Here is an 18,957-nt window from a genome sequence, read left to right on the forward strand (position 1 = left end):
TCCCCTAGACTTAGAACTACTTAAACCTAATTAATCTAAGGACATCACACACATCCATGCCCGAGGCAGGATTCGAACCTGCGACCGTAGCAGCAGCGCGGTTCCAGACTGAAGAGCCTAGAACCGCTCGGTCACAGCGGCCGGCTCACAGCACTGGTACTAAACTATTCTGATGCGATCCCCAGTTTCGAGGTATGGAACCTAATGGTATGATGTACTGGGTGAGACAGTCGATGTGCTTACGTGGCAGATCAGTGCTACGAATAGCTACGGACGTGTCCCATTTGCTAAATCAGTACTAACGTCCTCGATGCAATCCCATTAAACTTGTAGTAATCGGGATTTCCACCAACCCGGATAGCAGGGAGGTAGTGCTTGCACACTGGTTTGCGCAGCGACTGGAGTGCTGCTGTAAACACTAGTGACAACAGAGTGACGTCAGACGAACAAGGCGGCCCGTAATGACACAGCTGCCAAGGGAACGCAATAACGCCTGCGCCTGCGGCAGCTGCTCCCTGCAACCCGCATCACATTCGTTCTCCGCACAGGCCTAAGCCCCCTGTAATCGAAGCGGCGGAACGGATGCAGGGAAAGCATTGCTAAGAAGAAGACTCCGACGAGTTGGGAACTTAAGAAGCATATGAAACGCAAAATTTGAATGCATCGTGAAACAGGCGTTCTGCACTCTGCACCTACACCTACATTGTAATTGTACCATGTATTGAATTAATGGATACAATGTGGGAAAAACGGTAGTTTACAAGCCCTTGTGAGAGTTAGTATAAGTTTAATTTATTGAAGTATGACGTCACTTTCCACATCATTTTGTATACAGGTATTCACGTGACACAGTGCGACTTTTCAAGTATATACAGGGTGGTCCATTGATAGTGACCGGGCCAAATATCTCACGAAATAAACATCAATCGAAAAAACTACAAAGAACGAAACTCGTCTAGCTTGAAGGGGGAAACCAGATGGCGCTATGGTTGCCCCGCTAGATGGCGCTATGGTTGCCCCGCTAGATGGCGCTATGGTTGCCCCGCTAGATGGCGCTGCCATAGGTCAAACGGACACCAACTGCGTTTTTTTTTAAATAGGAACCCCCATTTTTATTACATATTCGTGTAGTAAGTAAAGAAATATGAATGTTTTAGTTGTACCACTTTTTTCGCTTTGTGATAGATGGCGCTGTAATAGTCACAAACGTATAAGTACGTGGTATCACGTATCATTCCGCCAGTATGGACGGTATTTGCTTCATGATACATTACCCGTGTTAAAATGAATAGTTTGCGTAATATTGCGTAAAAGGTCGATATCGTGTTGATGTATGGTTATTGTGGTCAAAATGCCCAACGGGCGTGTGCTATGTATGCTGCTCGGTATCCTGGACGACATCATCCAAGTGTCCCGATCGATCGCCGGATAGGTACGTTATTTAAGGAAACAGGAAGTGTTCAGTCACACGTGAAACGTCAACCACGACATGCAGCAAATGATGATGCCCAAGTAGGTGTTTTAGCTGCTGTCACGGCTAATCCGCACCTCAGTAGCAGACAAATTGCGAGAGAATCGGGAATCTCAAAAATGTCGGTGTTGAGAATGCTACATCAACATCGATTGCACCCGTACCATATTTCTATGCACCAGGAATTGCATGGCGACGACTTTGAACTTCGTGTACAGTTTTGCCACTGGGCACAAGAGAAATTACGGGACGATGACAGATTTTTTGCACGCGTTCTATTTAGCGACAAAGCGTCATTCACCAACAGCAGTAACGTAAACCGGCATAGTATGCACTATTGGGCAACGGAAAATCCACGATGGCTGCGTCAGGTGGAACATCAGCGACCTTGGCGGGTTAATGTATGGTGCGGCATTATGGGAGGAAGAATAATTGGCCCCCATTTTATCGATGGCAATCTAAATGGAGCAATGCAATGTATTCTGATTTCCTACGTAATGTTCTACCGATGTTACAAGATGTTTCACTGCATGAGAGAATGGCGATGTACTTCCAACATGATGGATGTCCGGCACATAGCTCGAATGCGGTTGAAGCGGTATTGAATAGCATATTCCATGACAGGTAGATTGGTCGTCGAAGCACTATACCATGGCCCGCACGTTCACCGGATCTGACGTCCCTGGATTTCCTTCTGTGGGGAAAGTTGAAGGATATTTGCTATTGCGATCCACCGACAACGCCTGATAACATGCGGCAGTGCATTGTCAATGCATGTGCGAAATTACGGAAGGCGAACTACTCGCTGTTGAGAGGAATGTCGTTACACGTATTGCCAAATACATTGAGGTTGACGGACATCATTTTGAGCATTTAGTGCATTAATGTGGTATTTACAGGTAATCACGCTGGAACAGCATGTGTTCTCAGAAATGATCAGTTCACAAAGGTAGATGTATCGCATTGGAACAACCGAAATAAAATGTTCAAACGTACCTACGTTGTGTATTTTAATTTAAAAAAACTACCTGTTACCAACTGTTCGTCTAAAATTGTGAGCCATATGTTTGTTACTATTACAGCGCGATCTATCACAAAGCGAAGAAAGTGGTCCAACTAAAACATTCATATTTCTTTACGTACTACACAGATATGTAATAAAAAATGGGGGTTCCTGTTTTAAAAAACGCAGTTGATATCCGTTTGACCTATGGCAGCGCCATCTAGCTGCCCAACCATAGCGGCATCTGGTTTCCCCCTTCAAGCTACACAAGTTTCTTTCTTTGTAGTTTTTTCGTTTGATGCTTATTTCGTGAGATATTTGGCCCGGTCGCGATCAATGGACCACCCTGTATAAGTAATTTCTCGCCAGTATTACTGCCCGGGACCTACACTTCTCGAGACATTAAAATGGTGTAGCTCACATGGACTAGAATATGGATTCTTTCCTTTTGAAGTAAATACTATCACTGATTATGATACTTAGCCAAGACTCACGGTCCACCTTCATAGATTTCACTAATTCTTTGTAAACATGAGTCATGAGTCACAAAAAGACGTCGTACTTTTCACGAAACTTATTAAGAGAATTTCTAAAAGTCAGCCTTCAGGTTGAAAACTGAGTGTTCTTCAGCCGTCTATTATCTATCGATTCCACTGAGAACAAGAAAATGAAAATTGCGGAACATATAAATAATTTTCGGGTACCCGTTTATCGATGCGGTTCAGATAGTGAAGTTGACGCTAGACTAATATCAATCTGAAGAGATTCGCAGGGGCTAAGAATTACCACTATGCCGGTTAACCCACAACTAGTCTACCATACAAACATCCCTGACCCCTCTCCTAACACGAATTTTTTCTTTTCGATCATCAGTCTTGTATCTGATTCGATGCTGCCCGCCAGGAATTCCTCTCTTGTGTCAGTCCCTCCATCTCAGAATAGCACTTGCATCCTACTATCTCTATTACTTGTTGACTGCATTACAACATCTATCTTCCTCTACAGTTTTTACGCTAGTACTACGGATGTTATCTCATGCCCTATCACGCTGTCCCTTCCTCCTGTCAGTGTTTTCCATGTTTTCCACTTCTCGCCGATTCTACGGGGAACCTCCTCATTCCTCTTCTTATCAGTTCATCTGACTTCCAGCATCCTCCTATAGCACCGCATGTGAAACACTTCGATTCCCTACTTTTGTGGTGTTGCCACAGTCCGTGGATCGCTATCATGTAATGCTGTCCGCCCCGATAGCTGAGTGGTCACCGTGACGGACTGCCGTCCTACGGGCCCCGGTTCGTTCCCGGCTGGGTCGTAGATTTTCTCCGCTCAGGGACTGCGTGTTGTGTTGTCTTCATCATCAGTTCATCCCCATCTGGCGTGCAGGTCGCCCAATGTAGAGTCGAATGTAATAAGACCTGCACCAAGACGGCCGGACCCGCCCCGCAAGGGGCCTCCCGGGAAATGACGCGAAACGCTCATTTCCATCATGCAATACCGCAGTTCAAACTTAAATTCTAAGAAATTTCTCCTTTATGTTTTGGCTGATGTTTCACATTAGCAGAGTTCTCTTGACCATGAATGCCTTCTTTGCCTCTGCTAATCCGCTTTTTATGGGCTCCTCACTTCGCCTGTCGTGTGTTATTTTGCTTCCAAGGTAGCAGAATCTTTAACTTCGTCTACTTGGTTGTCCGCAACTTTGATGTTAAGTTTGTCGTTGATCTCATTTCTGCCATTCTTAGTTACTTTCGTGTCTCTTCGCTTTAATTTCAGTCTATATACTCCACCCTTTAGATTCTTCATGTCATTCAACACATATTGCAATTCTTCCACATTTTCCCATCGGGAATCTTATCACTGAATTTTAATCCCGTCATTGAACCATTGTTTTATATCCGTCTTGCTTCTTCGATGTATAGTATTGAAGAAAGACTGCAGTCCTGTGTTACACACATTTAATCCGATCACTTTGTTCTGGGTCTTCCATTGCAACCATCGACTGCTTTAAGGGAAATAAAAACTAAGAAAATGACAATGGTATTATGACAATATGCAGGGTGAGCATTAACAAAACCAACAAACTGCACAGACGGATTTCTGACAAGAAATAGAGGAAAACGGAAATGAACGTACGGCAGTGTGTTTCCCATTTGGGGAAGTTCGGCCGCCGAGGGCAATTACTTATTGCATTAGACGCCATATTGGGTGACTTGCGCATCGGCGATAAAATGATGATGAGGACAACACAACACCCAGTCCCTGAGATGAGAATATCTCCTGCCCCATCCGGGAATCGAACCTAGGCCCCTTGGCGTGGCATTTGGCCGCGCTGACCACTCAGTTAAAGGGGGCTGACTGGACATAGAGGAAAAAAGGTCGTATGAAAATATGTCCGGAAAATATCTCCTTGCCACGGTAGTTGGCGCTGACGAATGAAAATTCTTCTGACCACGCGCCATGTGTACCTTGTGTGTGCAGGCTTTTGACGCAGCCTGCTGTAAGATGCAGAATGGTCCACTATTCATGTCGAAGATAAGCCGAGATAGTGTTTGTTTATAGCCAAGCAGAAGGAAATGGCGCCGGCCGGAGTGGCCGTGCGGTTCTAGGCGCTACAGCCTGGAGCCGAGCGACCTCTACGGTCGCAGGTTCGAATCCTGCCTCGGGCATGGATGTGTATGATGTCCTTAGGTTAGTTAGGTTTAATTAGTTCTAAGTTCTAGGCGACTGATGACCTCAGAAGTTAAGTCGCATAGTGCTCAGAGCCATTTGAACCATTTTTTGAAGGAAACGTCCGAGAGGCAGCACAGCTATACCAAAACAAGCACCCTCCCAGGCATCAACCACATCACACAACATTTCAGCTCCCTGCATGTTACTCTGTCTGAAAGGACCTATGATCACACAAACGCCAAAAACAGGCTTGACTGAAGTGAGTGGTTTCTGTGAGCACTTGTTTTGGTGTAGCTGTTCTGCCTCTCCACCATTTACATCAGCTTGGCCGTACACAAACACTGCTTTGGCTTCCAGAATGAGATTTTCACTCTGCAGCGGAATGTGCGCTGATATGAAACTTCCTGGCAGATTAAAACTGTGTGCCCGATCGAGACTCGAACTCGGGACGTTTGCCTTTCGCGGGCAAGTGCTCTACCAACTGAGCTACCGAAGCACGACTCACGTCCGGTACTCACAGCTTTACTTCTGCCAGTACCTCGTCTCCTACCTTCCATACTTTACAGAAGCTCTCCTGCGAACCTTGCAGAACTAGCACTCCTGAAAGAAAGGATATTGCGGAGACATGGCTTAGCCACAGCCTGGGGGATGTTTCCAGAATGAGATTTTCACTCTGCAGCGGAGTGTACGCTGATATGAAACTTCCTGGTAGATTAAAACTGTGTGCCCGACCGAGACTCGAACTCGGGACCTTTGCCTTTCGCGGGCAAGTGCTCTACCGCGAAAGGCAAAGGTCCCGAGTTCGAGTCTCGGTCGGGCACACAGTTTTAATCTGCCTTGGCTTCTTCCCGACATGGATACCGGACCACTGTGCTGCTTACAGTAGGCTGCTTCAATGATACAGTCTGCAACAGACAAAGAACACACGACATGTCGTCAGAGAAACTTTCACTCATCAGCGCCATCTACCGTGCCAACACATGTTCATAGGACCTTCTTTCTTCCATTTCCAGACAGGAATTCGTCCGTGCAGTTTGCCTGTTTTATTAATGTTCACCCTGTATTTAAGCACCCACTACCCAACTAAATTATTTTACGCCCTGAGGAAGATAACTTCAACACGTCGAAGCACTGTTCTTTGAGTATATCAGTATTTTTCGTATTTTATAAAATGAGGCGCCAGTACGTCCAGAGGATTTTAATGGGATTTGTACTGAACTGTGCAGGCAATCATTCTACAACTCTCCACCCATGAATGGAAGGGGAAGAAATCGTAATGTTTGGTGAATTAGAAAGCATCTCTTCCTCACTCGATTTATGGTGATTTGGATAGCGGTAAATGCCAGTAATAGCGTAGTTTCAGCTACGTTACCCACTTCTGTAGCCGAGGTAGCTAACAGACACCTGTGTGATGGGGCTCGGCTCGGGGGTACACTATGTGATCAAAAGTATCCGGACACCTGGCTGAAAATGACTTACAAGTTCGTGGCGCCCTCCATCGGTAATGCTGGAATTCAGTATGGTGTTTGGCCCACCACTAGCCTTGATGACAGCTTCCACTCTCGCTGGCATACGTTCAATCAGGTGCTGGAAGGTTTCTTGGGGAATGGCAGCCCATTCTTCACGGGGTGCTGCATTGAGGAGAGGTATCGATGTCGATCTGTGAGGCCTGGTACGAAGTCGGCGCTCCAAAACATACCAAAGGTGTCTATAGGATTCGTGTCAGGATTCTGTGCAGGCCAGTCCATCAAAGTGATGTTATTGTCATGTAACCACTCCACCATAGGCCGTGCATTATGAACAGGTGCTCGATTGTGTTGAAAGATGCAATCGCCATTCCCGAATTGCTCTTCAACAGCGGGAAGCAATAAGGTGCTTAAAACGTCAATGGAGGCCTGTGCTGTGATAGTGCCACACAAAACAACAAGGGGTGCAAGCCCTTCCATGAAAAACATGACCACACCATAGCATCACCGCCTCCGAATTTTACTACTGGCACTACACACGCTGGCAGATGACGTTCACCAGGCATTAGCCATACCCACACCTTGCCATCGGATCGCCACATTGTGTGCCGTGATTCGTAACTCCAGACAAAGTTTTTCCACTGTTCAATCGTCCAATGTTTACGCTCCTTACACCAAATGAAACTTCGTTTGGCATTTACTGGCGTGATGTATGGCTTATGAACAGCTGCTCGACCATGAAATCCAAGTTTTCTAACCTCCCGCGTAACTGTCATAGTACTTGCAGTGGATCCTGATGCAGTTTGGAATTGCTGTGTGACTGCCGGCCGCGGTGGTCTAGCGGTTCTAGGCGCGCAGTCCGGAACCGCGCGACTGCTACGGTCGCAGGTTCGAATCCTGCCTCGGGCATGGATGTGTGTGATGTCCTTAGGTTAGTTAGGTTTAAGTAGTTCTAAGTTCTAGGGGACTGATGACCACAGCAGTTAAGTCCCATAGTGCTCAGAGCCATTTGAACCATTTTTTTGCTGTGTGACTGTCTGGATAGATGTCTGCCTATTACTCATTACGACCCTTTTCAACTGTCGGCGGTCTCTGTCATTCAACAGACTAAGTCGGCCTGTACGCTTTTGTGCTGTACGTGTCCCTTCACGTTTCCACCTCACTATTACATCGGGAACTGTGGACCTAGGCATGTTTAGGAGTGTGGAAATCTCGCGTATAGACACCCAACCACCTGAATAAGTTTGAAGTCCGTGGGTTCCACGGAGCGCTCCATTCTGCTCTCTGACGGTGTGTAATGACTACTGAGGTCGCTGATATGGAGTACCTGGCAGTAGGTAGCAGCACAATTCCGGATACTTTTGATCATATAGTATATCTGGTTGGTCCTGGCAGTGGGAGAAATTTTCACCTCCAATGCGTGGCTGGCAACGTTAGGAGAGCTGGTGGGCTAAAGTTCCTGATCACCAGACTTTAGGCCAATCCTCTGCGCAGTGTGTCGTGGAGTGAGAGCATGTGACACGGTTGATGGTGATTTGTTCGTCGGATGCTAACATTGAGCCCGACAACTCGTGATGCTATTCGAGAATAGCAGAAATTATGTCGGCACCGTGTTTCACCCTCTTCATTAAATCATCGTCATATAGTACAAACATGACATCACACTGTACACACGGCCATTCCAATCACCCATACTCAACAGATATATATAAGACGCTTATTCTTTGGCATCGATGGACGATGATGCTCGATAGCAGAGCCAATGGACATCGTCGGTTGAACGGCTTTGCAACAAGCGGTGATAAGTTCGCCACGTGACCACTGGCGAAGCAAGTCGTCTGTCAGTAGGACTGTGGATAAGGTAACACATCCTCTCCCAGAGAGGCGGAAGGCAGTTTTCTAGGAGTCAACTACGGCACATCATCGCCTGATCCGCTGCACGAACGACTTCTCACGGCCACTGTCGCTGTACACTGATTACATCTCTCCACTCCGTTGACTTCGTCAGCAGTGCCCGACCACAGCTAATAAACTTGGAAACGTTACCGATGGATATCTGTGCTACCATGGAGTTCATATTGTGTAAAACACTGAAGTTGCTGACGTAATTATCAAGTGTCACTTTTACCCTCTGATAAATGCTGAACATCTGGATCATTAATAATCATTTCTTTCTATTTCGATTATAATCTTGTTACTTTTTTCCTGATATAAGACTACAGGCATTTCAGTTGCATTAATGTTTTGATGGCTAGCGTTCGATGTTGTGTGGCGCGACGACCTGGTGCAGGTCTTTAGACTGGGCGACACTTCGAGCACTTGCACGTATCTACATAACTTCGTATTCCTTTTTTTCGTTCGCATCCACATCACCTTAGTTACGGACCCCGCTGTACTCCCATTTTGGCAAATTTGCGAGGGTCATTCAATCATTAAAGAGACAAATTGCTGTGGAGAAAAAAGTGTTTATTTTTACAAAACAATACCTTTTCTGCTTTTCAACATAATACCCTTGAACATATATGAACTTGTTCCAACGGGCTACAAGCTTTTTTATTCCGGCTGCAAAGAACTCTTTATCTTGATGTTTGAACCAGTTTCCCACAAACTTTTCCACGTCTTCGTTGTCCTGGAACCTCTTCCCATGTAATGCCACCTTCAATGCGTCAAACAAATGGAAATCACTCGGAGCTAAATCAGGACTGTAAGGGGCATGAGGCAGTTTTTCCCAGACGGTTTTGTCGATGGTTTCACGATTAGTTGAGCAATATGAGGACGTGCGTTGTCTTTCTGGAGAATCACACCTCTCCTCTGAGATCCACGACGTCTCTCCCTCATAACTGCCTTCGCCTTGTTTAATAGCAAATCCGATTAGCATTGGCTGTTCATTCTACGCTGCTCTTAGAGATAATCACAAAAAAACAAGACTCTGAGCTTCCTAAAACATGACTTTTTCTGCTGATGCTTGGGTTTTGAATTTTTTCTTGACAGGTGAGTTAGTGTACTTCCACTCCATGCTTTGTATTTTTAATTATGGCTCATAACAGTGAACCCAAGTTTCATTACAAGTTAAAATTTTGTTGAAGAATTCCTCACCTTCTGTTTCACAACGTTCCTTTAGCTCTATGCATGCCCTCGGTCTTGTTTCCTTGTGCAGCCGCGTCAACTCCTTTGGGGCCCATCTTGCACAAGTTTTGCGGTATTTCAGCTTGTTACAGATTAGGTTATGAATTGTACCAGTACTACCTTGAACCTCATCATTGCCACAGTCACACGGCACTCGGCACGAATAATGTCATCAATTCGACTTTCAAGTGAGGGAGTTGAAACTGGTCGGCCAGAATAGTGTTCGTCAATCACTGAGTCGCGATCATTTTTGAACTGCTCTACCCACTTGTAAAAATTTGCACGATTCATACAACCTTCACCATAAACTTCAAACATTCTACAGTATATATTCACTGGTTTCCATCCTTCAGCAAGTAAAAAACGAATAACAGAACGTTTTTCAGCTAATGTGGACGTTTCAAGCAGAATCGCCATCTTGAAATGTATTTTTAAGATTATAAACAAAACAATGTTGGTACATCAGCTGATTAGGGCTCATTCCAGAGATGCAAACTTAAAGCCATAGTAGTACCAAACTTGCCCTACTAACAGTTTTTTTCCCCAGACCAACTTGTCTCTTTAATTAGTGAGTGACCCTCGTATTTTAAGGGTGTTTTAAAAAAGAACGACGTAATTTCGAAACTCCATATTTATTGATGAAAACATACTACGAACATGGGATGGACTGCAAAATTCTCATAAATTCTTAGGGTTTTCGCTATGCTATTACAAATGTTCTGTGTGTCCACCAGCATTAGCAGGAACAACATCTAAATTGCAGCTAAAGTCGTCAAAAACTTTACACAATGTGTTTGCTTTTACAGAAGTTATGGGAGCTGTATTGTATTCATCGCTTCTTCTACGTCACGAGGTAAAGGACAGATGAACACATTTTCCTTCACATATTCCCATAAGAAAAAATCTCATGGGTTCATATCTGGTGATCTTGGAGGCGAAGAATGCAGGGCAGTGTCTCGGGGTCCCGTACGCCGTATGCAGCATTGAGGTAGAGTGTTACTGAGAAACTGACGTACGTTGTTGTCCAATGTGATGGGGCTCCATCTGGTAGGAAAATGAAGTCATCGAAGTCCTCCTGAAGTTGTGACAAAATCCCGTTCTGCATCATTTGACTCCTCTCAAACGTTTGCCGAATTCTCTCCACGACTTAATAAGATGTGCAAGGTCGACCTGGCTGTCTACCTATGCACAAGCATCATGTCCCTTCAAATTGGCAATACCAACGACGAATGTTACTGGGTACCGGCGGATCACTAGCAAAATGTCGACGAATAGCAAGCTGGACCGAAATTACTGACTCACTCTTTGCAAACTGTAGCATACAAAAAGCATTGTGTTAAGCGTACTCCATCTTACTTCTCACTACAAACTGAGAAGACACACTGACTGACGTCTAACTGCAATTTTCTGAAACTCTAGGCCACGCACATTCAAACAACGCACATATTCTTATAGACACGTCCACAGGTTTCGTAATTATTACCCCCCAAAATCATTTCATTCTTTTTGAAACACCTTGTACTTCACTTTGAGGCCCTATACCCTTCCCGTAGCCACAACTGTTACTTATCTGAGGGAGGGAAGTCGTGTAGCCGCTAGTATGTGAAATGTGTAAACATTGTGCTGTGCCTGACCGTATTTTAATTCTTTAGCGTATATTCTGAAGAGTAAAGTAGGGCAAACCCAGCATTTGTGGAAAAGAGCGTGGAAAACCGCCTAGGAAACACAATTTATCTGACCAGTGCTCCAGCCGTAGTCGGTAATCCGCCGTTCGATGTATGCCCTGCTCTAGCTTACCTACCGATCTTACAAGCTGGCGTGCTGCTCATTACGACGTACGAATGACTCATTGCGTGTCTCTAGGTATCCGACTGCTCCTACCAGGGCAAGGGAACCAGTAGTTTAACATGAAATCCGAACCATGTGAGCCGGCCGGAGTGGCCGAAAGGTTCTATGCGCTACAGTCTGGAACGGCGCGACCGCTTCGATCGAAGGTTCGACTTTTGCTTCGGGCATGGATGTGTGTCCTGTCCTTAGGTTAGTTAGGTTTAAGTAGTTCTAAGTTCTAGGGGACTGATGACCTCAGAAGTTAAGTCCCATAGTGCTCAGAGCCATTTGAACCATTTGAACCGAACCGTGTGACATTTGTGTCGATTTTTCACGCAAGTGAGGGGTGAAGGCAAGGTCAAAGGAAGACTGAAATATTCCGTGCTCCGACCGAGATATGACCCCGCGACCTTCCGGTTTTCAGGCATCGGGCCCGACTATATTGTAGATACAGCGAATAGGAACGGGACCACTCCGTGCGCAGGTAGGCAATTAGGTGGCTTGCCGAGGTCTCCTAGGCATGAATGCTGTTAAATTCTTTCTTTGCGTTTAGCATATCCATGTTAGGGAGTCTATATACACACCGAGAGACTGGCCGTTGGTGAAATGGCACGTGAGTGGCTGATTGGCTGCGACGTCATTTTTTTGCCATGAGTCTCTCTCGATTCCAATGTTCGCAGTGCACATAGAATGTTGTTTTGAAGACTTTTCGAAAACTGGAAAATTATTTCAGCCTGTAGCATACCATGTCTACAGATTTCTTGTCTTGGGAAAAACAAAATCGATTCGAAAATTTCTGGGCAGTATTACCTACAAAACATTTCGCCTGTCTGTCGCAATGTCTCGTGTAGCTCAGGAACATTACAAATTGTGGTGTTGGCAGTTCCATTCTCGCTGTCACTAAATTATTGTTTTTTACTTTTACTGAGCTGCATTTATAGAATTCAATTGTCAATTACCAAATCCTGGCGCATGACATTTTTATGTTTAATTACTAAGCGCATGGAAAGGTGAATATCCATAACATCAAAGGTTTCGTTTCCGATAATCAGCTACTGTAAAAAATTTTTACCATACTTTCATTCCGTAGCGTTTCTGAACATCATTACAGAGGTATTTTTTCTGAATTTTTCCGTTATAAGACTTTTCTAGATCCACAACATATTAGCTACGAAGAAAAAACTATATAGAGCTTGGCCAACAATGAATATCGGTGCGGGAAAGTTTGAAATCGGTTCAGAGCGTCTAAAATAACACAAACAAAACTCTCTATATTCCTGACCTATTCCCATTTTTTCCGGAACGTTATAATAAACAATAGACTGTATCACGCTTTAATTTATAGTGGTCATATCCTAAATAACAAGCTCAATTTTTGGTATGATGTTAATGTCAAATACATCTCTTGTGATAGTCAACAAGCGATAGTATATCGCGCTTCGATTTTGGCAAAAAATGGCAGGCACCTATGGTCAAATGAACACTGGCCACTCTTTCTCCCTTTAAGAAGGTTCTCTAACCCAGGTAATACGTTATCATTTGATTGTTAGCTTTCAAGTGAATAGTTCAGTGGCAGTTAGGAGCTGTGTTTTAACGGACATGGACGAGTTTAAGAAAATCAGTACATTTTTGTAACTGGATGAGTATCATGTTAGTAGATGGAACTCAAAAGTTATTCGTAACGTGAACACAATAGTGATACGTAAAAGTAAAGGAGTGTTATAAAATTGATACTGTTTGCGTTCTATGTAAATGTGATAAGTTACATCATGAGATCCTTGACTCTGATCGAGAATGATCTTGTGGGTATAAAACCTTTTGTAGCAGAAGGGCACAGAACGGTTACAACTTTTCCTTGAACTTCATTCGCAGGCCAGTTTCGGAAATTATTTCCATTACCAGTGCTGTTACATGACAGAAAAAAGTTAATATGTCAACGATTAAAGGTAACAAAAATACGTATAAAATGTAATCCATTTCTTAAAATTTTACTTTCATCGTACAGGAAGTTCCATGTGCTCGTATATGTATAAATTCTACTTTTATCTCTGACATAACAACTTTTCCTTTCATTCTACACAATTGATAACGGAACTTATTTACGTTATCAGGAAAATTTTGTAGAACCAATGCTTAAAAGTTTAATTTTATAATTTTTGCCTTTTATGATTGACATAACACTACAGTGGTAGGGTTATTCTCATCAGCACAGACAGAAAACAATGCCGAGAACGATTGTTTAGGTATACACACAGACGTCGCAAGCAGAAGGTGAAGAGGCAGGGAAAGTATATGAGGATACCGAACGAGTAATTCAGTACGCAAAGGGTGATGAAAATATAATAGTCATGGGCGATCGTAATGAAGTTTTAGGAGAAGCAGTAGAAGAAAGGATTATGGGAAAATATGAGCTTCGTAGTAGGAATGAGAGAGGATAAAGATTAAGTTCTAAAATAAATTTCAACTTATAATAGTGAATACTCTGGTCAAGAATCACAAGAAGAGTGGATATACTCGGGAAAAGCCGGGAGACACTGGAACTTTTCACTTAGATTACATGATAGTCAGGCAGAGGTTCCGAAATCATATATTATAAGGCATACCCAGGAGCAGATGTAGACTTAGATTACAATTTAGTAGTGATGAAGAACAGGCTAAAGTTTAAGATCCTATTGAGGAGGAATCAGTGCGCAAAGAAGTGGGAGACAGAAGTACTAATGAGTGAGAAGATACACTTGAAGTTCTTTGAGGCTATAGGAGTAGTTCAGTAGGCAGTTCAGTTGGAGAGGAATGGTAATCCCAAAAAAGGGCAATCACAGAAGTTGGGGAGAAAAATACAGGTAAAAAGAAGGTAACTGCGAAGAAACCACGGGTAACAGAAGAAATACTTCAACTGAAAGAAGGAAGTACAAGAATGTTTTGGGAAATTCAGGAATACAGAAATAGAAGGCATTTAGGAATGAAATAAATGGGAAATAAATGAAAGCTACGCCGAAATGACTGCATGAAAAATGTAAAGCAATGGAAAACAAATGACTCAGCATGTAGAAAAGTCAAAACAGTCTTCGATGAAATTAAAAGCAAGGCCAGTAACATTAAGGGTGCAATGGGAATTCCACTGTTACATGCAGGGAAGACAGCGGATAGGTGGAAAGAATACACTGAATGCTTCTATGAGGGGAAGACTTGTTTGATGACGTAATAGAAGAAGAAGCAGGGATCGGCATAGAGGAGATAGAGAATCCAGTAGTAGAATGAGAATTTAAAAGAGCTTTGCAAAATTTAAGATCGAATAAGGCAGAGAGGATAGATAACATTCCATCAGAATATTTAAAATCACTGGAGTAAGTGGTAACAAAACTACTATTCATGCTGGTATGTACAATAGATGATTCTCGCGATATACCATCTGAATTTGGGAAAAATATCATCCACACCATTTAGAAGGTTGCAAGAGCCGAAAAGCAACAGAATTATCGCACAATTAGCTTAACAGTTCGTGCATCCAAGATGCTGACGAGAATAATACAAAGAAGAAAGAAAATTAAAACTGAGGATGTGTTAGATGATGATCAGTTTGGCTTTAGGAAACGGCAAGGCGCCAGTGAGGCAGTTCTGGCATTTTATTTGATAATGGAAGCAAGACTGTAGAAAACGAATTTTTTCGGCCTGGAAAAAGCTTTCGATAATGTGAAACGGTGAACGATGTTCCAAATACAGAAAAAAAATTGGGGGAAGCTACAGGGAGACGGGTGATACACAATATGTATAAGAACCAAGAGGGAACAAAAAGAGTGGAAGACGAACTTCGAACTGCTCATATCCAAAAGGACGTAAGACAGTGATGTATTCTTTCGCCCCTATAGCTCAATCTATACATCGAAGGAGGAACGAAGGAAATAAAAGAGAGGTACAAAAGTGGAATTAAAATTCAAGTTGAAACGATATCAGTGATAAGATTTGCTGATGACATTTCCACCCTCAGTGAAAGTGAAGGAGAATGACAGGTCTTGTTGAATGGAAGGGAGTGTCTAATGAGTACGGACGTGGAATGAGTACATCGAAGACAGACAAAAGCAATGAGAATTAGCAGAAAGGGGAACAGCGAGAAACTTAAATTTCTAATTGGCGATGAGGAAGTACATGTACTTTTGTTACCTTGGCAGCAAAATAACCCGAGAAGGACAGAGCAATGACGACATAAAAAAGAGCTTGCTGTCCAAAAGAAGTCTATTAGTATCAACACAGACCTTAATTTGAGGAAGAAATTTATGAGAATATACATTTGGAGCACAGAATTGTATGGTAGTAACTCCAGGACTGTAGGAAACCCGGAACAGAAGAGAACCGTAATGTGAAAATTAGGTGGACTGACTATGTAAGATATGACGAGGTTCTCTGGAGAATCGGCAGGGAGAGGAATGTATGCGAGGAGAAGGGACAGGATGGTAGAACATCTGTTAAGACATCACGGAATAACTTCCATGATACTAGAGAGAGCTGCAGAGGGTAGAAACTGTAAGAAGGAAACAGAAATTGGAATACGCCCAGCAAATAATTGAGGAGGTAGGATGCAAGTGCTACTCTGATATGAAGAGGTTTCCACAGGAAGAGAATTCGTGGCGAGTGGCACCAAACTAGGCAGAGGATTTACGGCTAAAAAGAAACTGGCGTTAAAAATCGGACATCGAAAAAAAACATAAATATTTAAGAGTAGGCACCCGTAGCTACATAAACTAGAATGGCCTCATGCAATCACTTATAGGAAAAGTAGATCCTACACACCGATATTCGTTGCAGGATTCCTAAGGAAACGAAATTGGTTCGAATGGTTCTGAGCACTATGGGACTTAACATCTGAGGTCATCAGTCCCCTAGAACTTAGAACTATTTAAACCTAACTATCCTAAGGACATCACACACATCCATGCCAGAGGCAGGATTCGAACCTGCGACCATAGCAGTAGTGCGGTTCCGGACTGAAGCGCCTAGAACCACCCGGCCACCGCAGCTGACAGGAAACGCAATTCCCTCACGAGAGAAACAAGTTACAAAACACTCTTTCAAACTATTCAAGAGTATCTCTAGTCAGTCTGGTATTCATATCAGCTTAGAATGTTAGCATTGAGAAGATACGAACCAGAGTAGTGCGCTCCGCCACGAGCTTATTTGGTAAGTGTGAGCATGTCGGAAAGAACGCTTTTTAGATTTTAATGGCAGTTATCATAAGCGAGGCGTTGTGTATCACAAAGTTTACTGGTCCAATACCGAATGCATAGGTTTCAAGAACAGTCAGGCAACATATTACTTCATCCCACATACTTATTGTGAAATAGCCGTCACGGTAAATGAGGGATCATATGGAGGCTTACAGACGGTTAGCCTTTCCATATTTCGGGAATGGAGCTGAAAAGAGGTGGCAATGATAATGGTACCAGAAACACTCTCCATTACACATCGTTAAGAGTATAGATGTAGGTGTAAAGCAGTTTTGTCTGACGTGCACTGCTCTACGCCACGAAAATACGGAATCTCGAACTTATTGACGAACTAACTTTTACGGTTGAAGTTTTCATCTTAGGGATGTGTGATTAGAGCTTAATACTGGAGAAGGCGAGTGGAAATACAACATACACTGACTACGTGAGACTATGGTGATATTTAGATAATGAGGCACACTGTAAACGAATGCCCTAACAGACGTTTCCCTGATGATGTAAAGAGTCTACATGAAGCAGTGATTGAGTCTTCGGAAGGAAGATTCAAGGAAGGATGATTTGTGTTTAACGTCCCGTCGACAATGTGGTCATTAGAGAAGGATCACAAGCTCGGATTAGGGCTGCCCCGTCGGAGGTTCGAGTCCTCCCTCGGGCATGGGTGTGTGTTTGTTGCCCTTAGCGTGTTACTTTAAGTTAGATTAAGTACAGTGTAAGCTTAGGGACCTATGACCTCAGCAGTTTGGTCCCATAACACCTTACCACAAATTTCCAATTTTTCTGATTAGGGAAGGATGGAGAACAAAATCAGCCGTACTCTTTCAAAGGGGACGTCCGGCATTTGGCTTCAGTGGTTTAGAGAAATCACGGAAAACCAAAATGTGGATGGCCTGACTGATATTTGAAGTGTCATCCTCCCGAATGCGAGTTCAGTGTGGTAACCCCTGCGCCATCTCGCTCGGTTCGATTCTTCCGACATTTGCGTGTAGTCAGGGCAGTTGAATATTTATGTACTGTAGATACTTGTAGACAAGTAATTTTTGTTTAAATATGTAAAATTATTTTGTCATTATAACTGATTTATACGAGAACAATGAAAACTGATTTTAGGTTCGAGTTTATGCAAAATAATTTGCAAGAGGAGTGAGTGTACGCATAACAAAATAAGCCAAGGTTATTGACGGTAGGTGGTTTTACTACGTACAGAATATTCATCTAGGAAATGTGGGAACTGATGGTGGAGTTGGCGGACGCTGTGGCCTAGCGGTTCTAGGCGCTTCAGTCCGGAACCACGCAGCTGCTACGGCTGTAGGTTCGAATCCTGCCTCGGGCTCGGATGTGTGTGATGTCCTTAGGTTAGCTAGGTTTACGTAGTTCTAAATCTAGGGGACTGGTGACAGATGTTAAGTCCCACAGTGCTTAGAGCCATTTGAACCATTTGATGGTGGAGTTAATATGTAGATGAAGATGCAAAGTAGTCTTGCCTGGCATCCGCTGCCACATGTACGAGTTTGTGGAAAATAATTTGCAAGATGACGAAGAGCACAAGTACCAAACGAAGACAAGGCTTTCGTTACTCACCGGTTGTTCATCCAGTAGTAGATGGCAGGGTTGACACCGGCGTTGGCCATAGCGAGCCAGTAGAAGCCGAGGTAGAGGTGCTGCACGTACCAGCTGGAGGCGACCGCTGGGTCGTGGTAGGCGTAGATGAAGTAGGCGTGGTAGGGCAGCCAGCAGCTCGCGAAGATGGCCACCACCAGCACCAGCATGCGCACCACCTGCGCGCACCCACCCGCCAACTCACAGGCTGCCCAGTACTGGAAGACAACTCAGAGGTGGACTCCACATTCCTGAGGGGCACTATCTGGCTGAGACCAAATGCGCTGACATGCGGCGGTTTACAAGCGAACAGATTTCCCCAGCAACAGATTCGCATTACACGTGCAACCAAGGTCAAGGGTATGCGATCAAATTCCTCTAAGATAGGCTGGATCCTCGAGAATGTGTCCACGAGGTCTTCCGCCCTTCTATAAATTAACCGTGAGAGAATCATTGAACATCAACGGTGCACGCGTTAGCTTCAACCAGATCAGTCGAGAGCGGGAGAACGTTTCACAGATATAGCCCACTATATGAACTAAGCACATGAAGATATGCCAAGTTTATTCTCGAGGCTTAATA

The 18,957-nt window shown here is 43.8% G+C and overlaps 1 protein-coding gene across 1 annotated transcript in view; it reads right to left on the reverse strand.

Annotated features, from left to right (window-relative positions):
• The window catches only part of LOC126167338 (tachykinin-like peptides receptor 86C), a 956,103-nt gene that overhangs the window by 147,860 nt on the left and 789,286 nt on the right, over positions 1-18,957 (reverse strand). Inside the window, exon 6 of the mRNA XM_049920472.1 lies at positions 18,358-18,554. Within this exon, the coding sequence (XP_049776429.1) occupies positions 18,358-18,554 (197 nt within the window). The remainder of the gene's footprint in view (positions 1-18,357; positions 18,555-18,957) is intronic.

The sequence above is a fragment of the Schistocerca cancellata genome, chromosome 1 (assembly GCF_023864275.1).
Source record: "Schistocerca cancellata isolate TAMUIC-IGC-003103 chromosome 1, iqSchCanc2.1, whole genome shotgun sequence".
Lineage (NCBI taxonomy): Eukaryota > Metazoa > Arthropoda > Insecta > Orthoptera > Acrididae > Schistocerca > Schistocerca cancellata.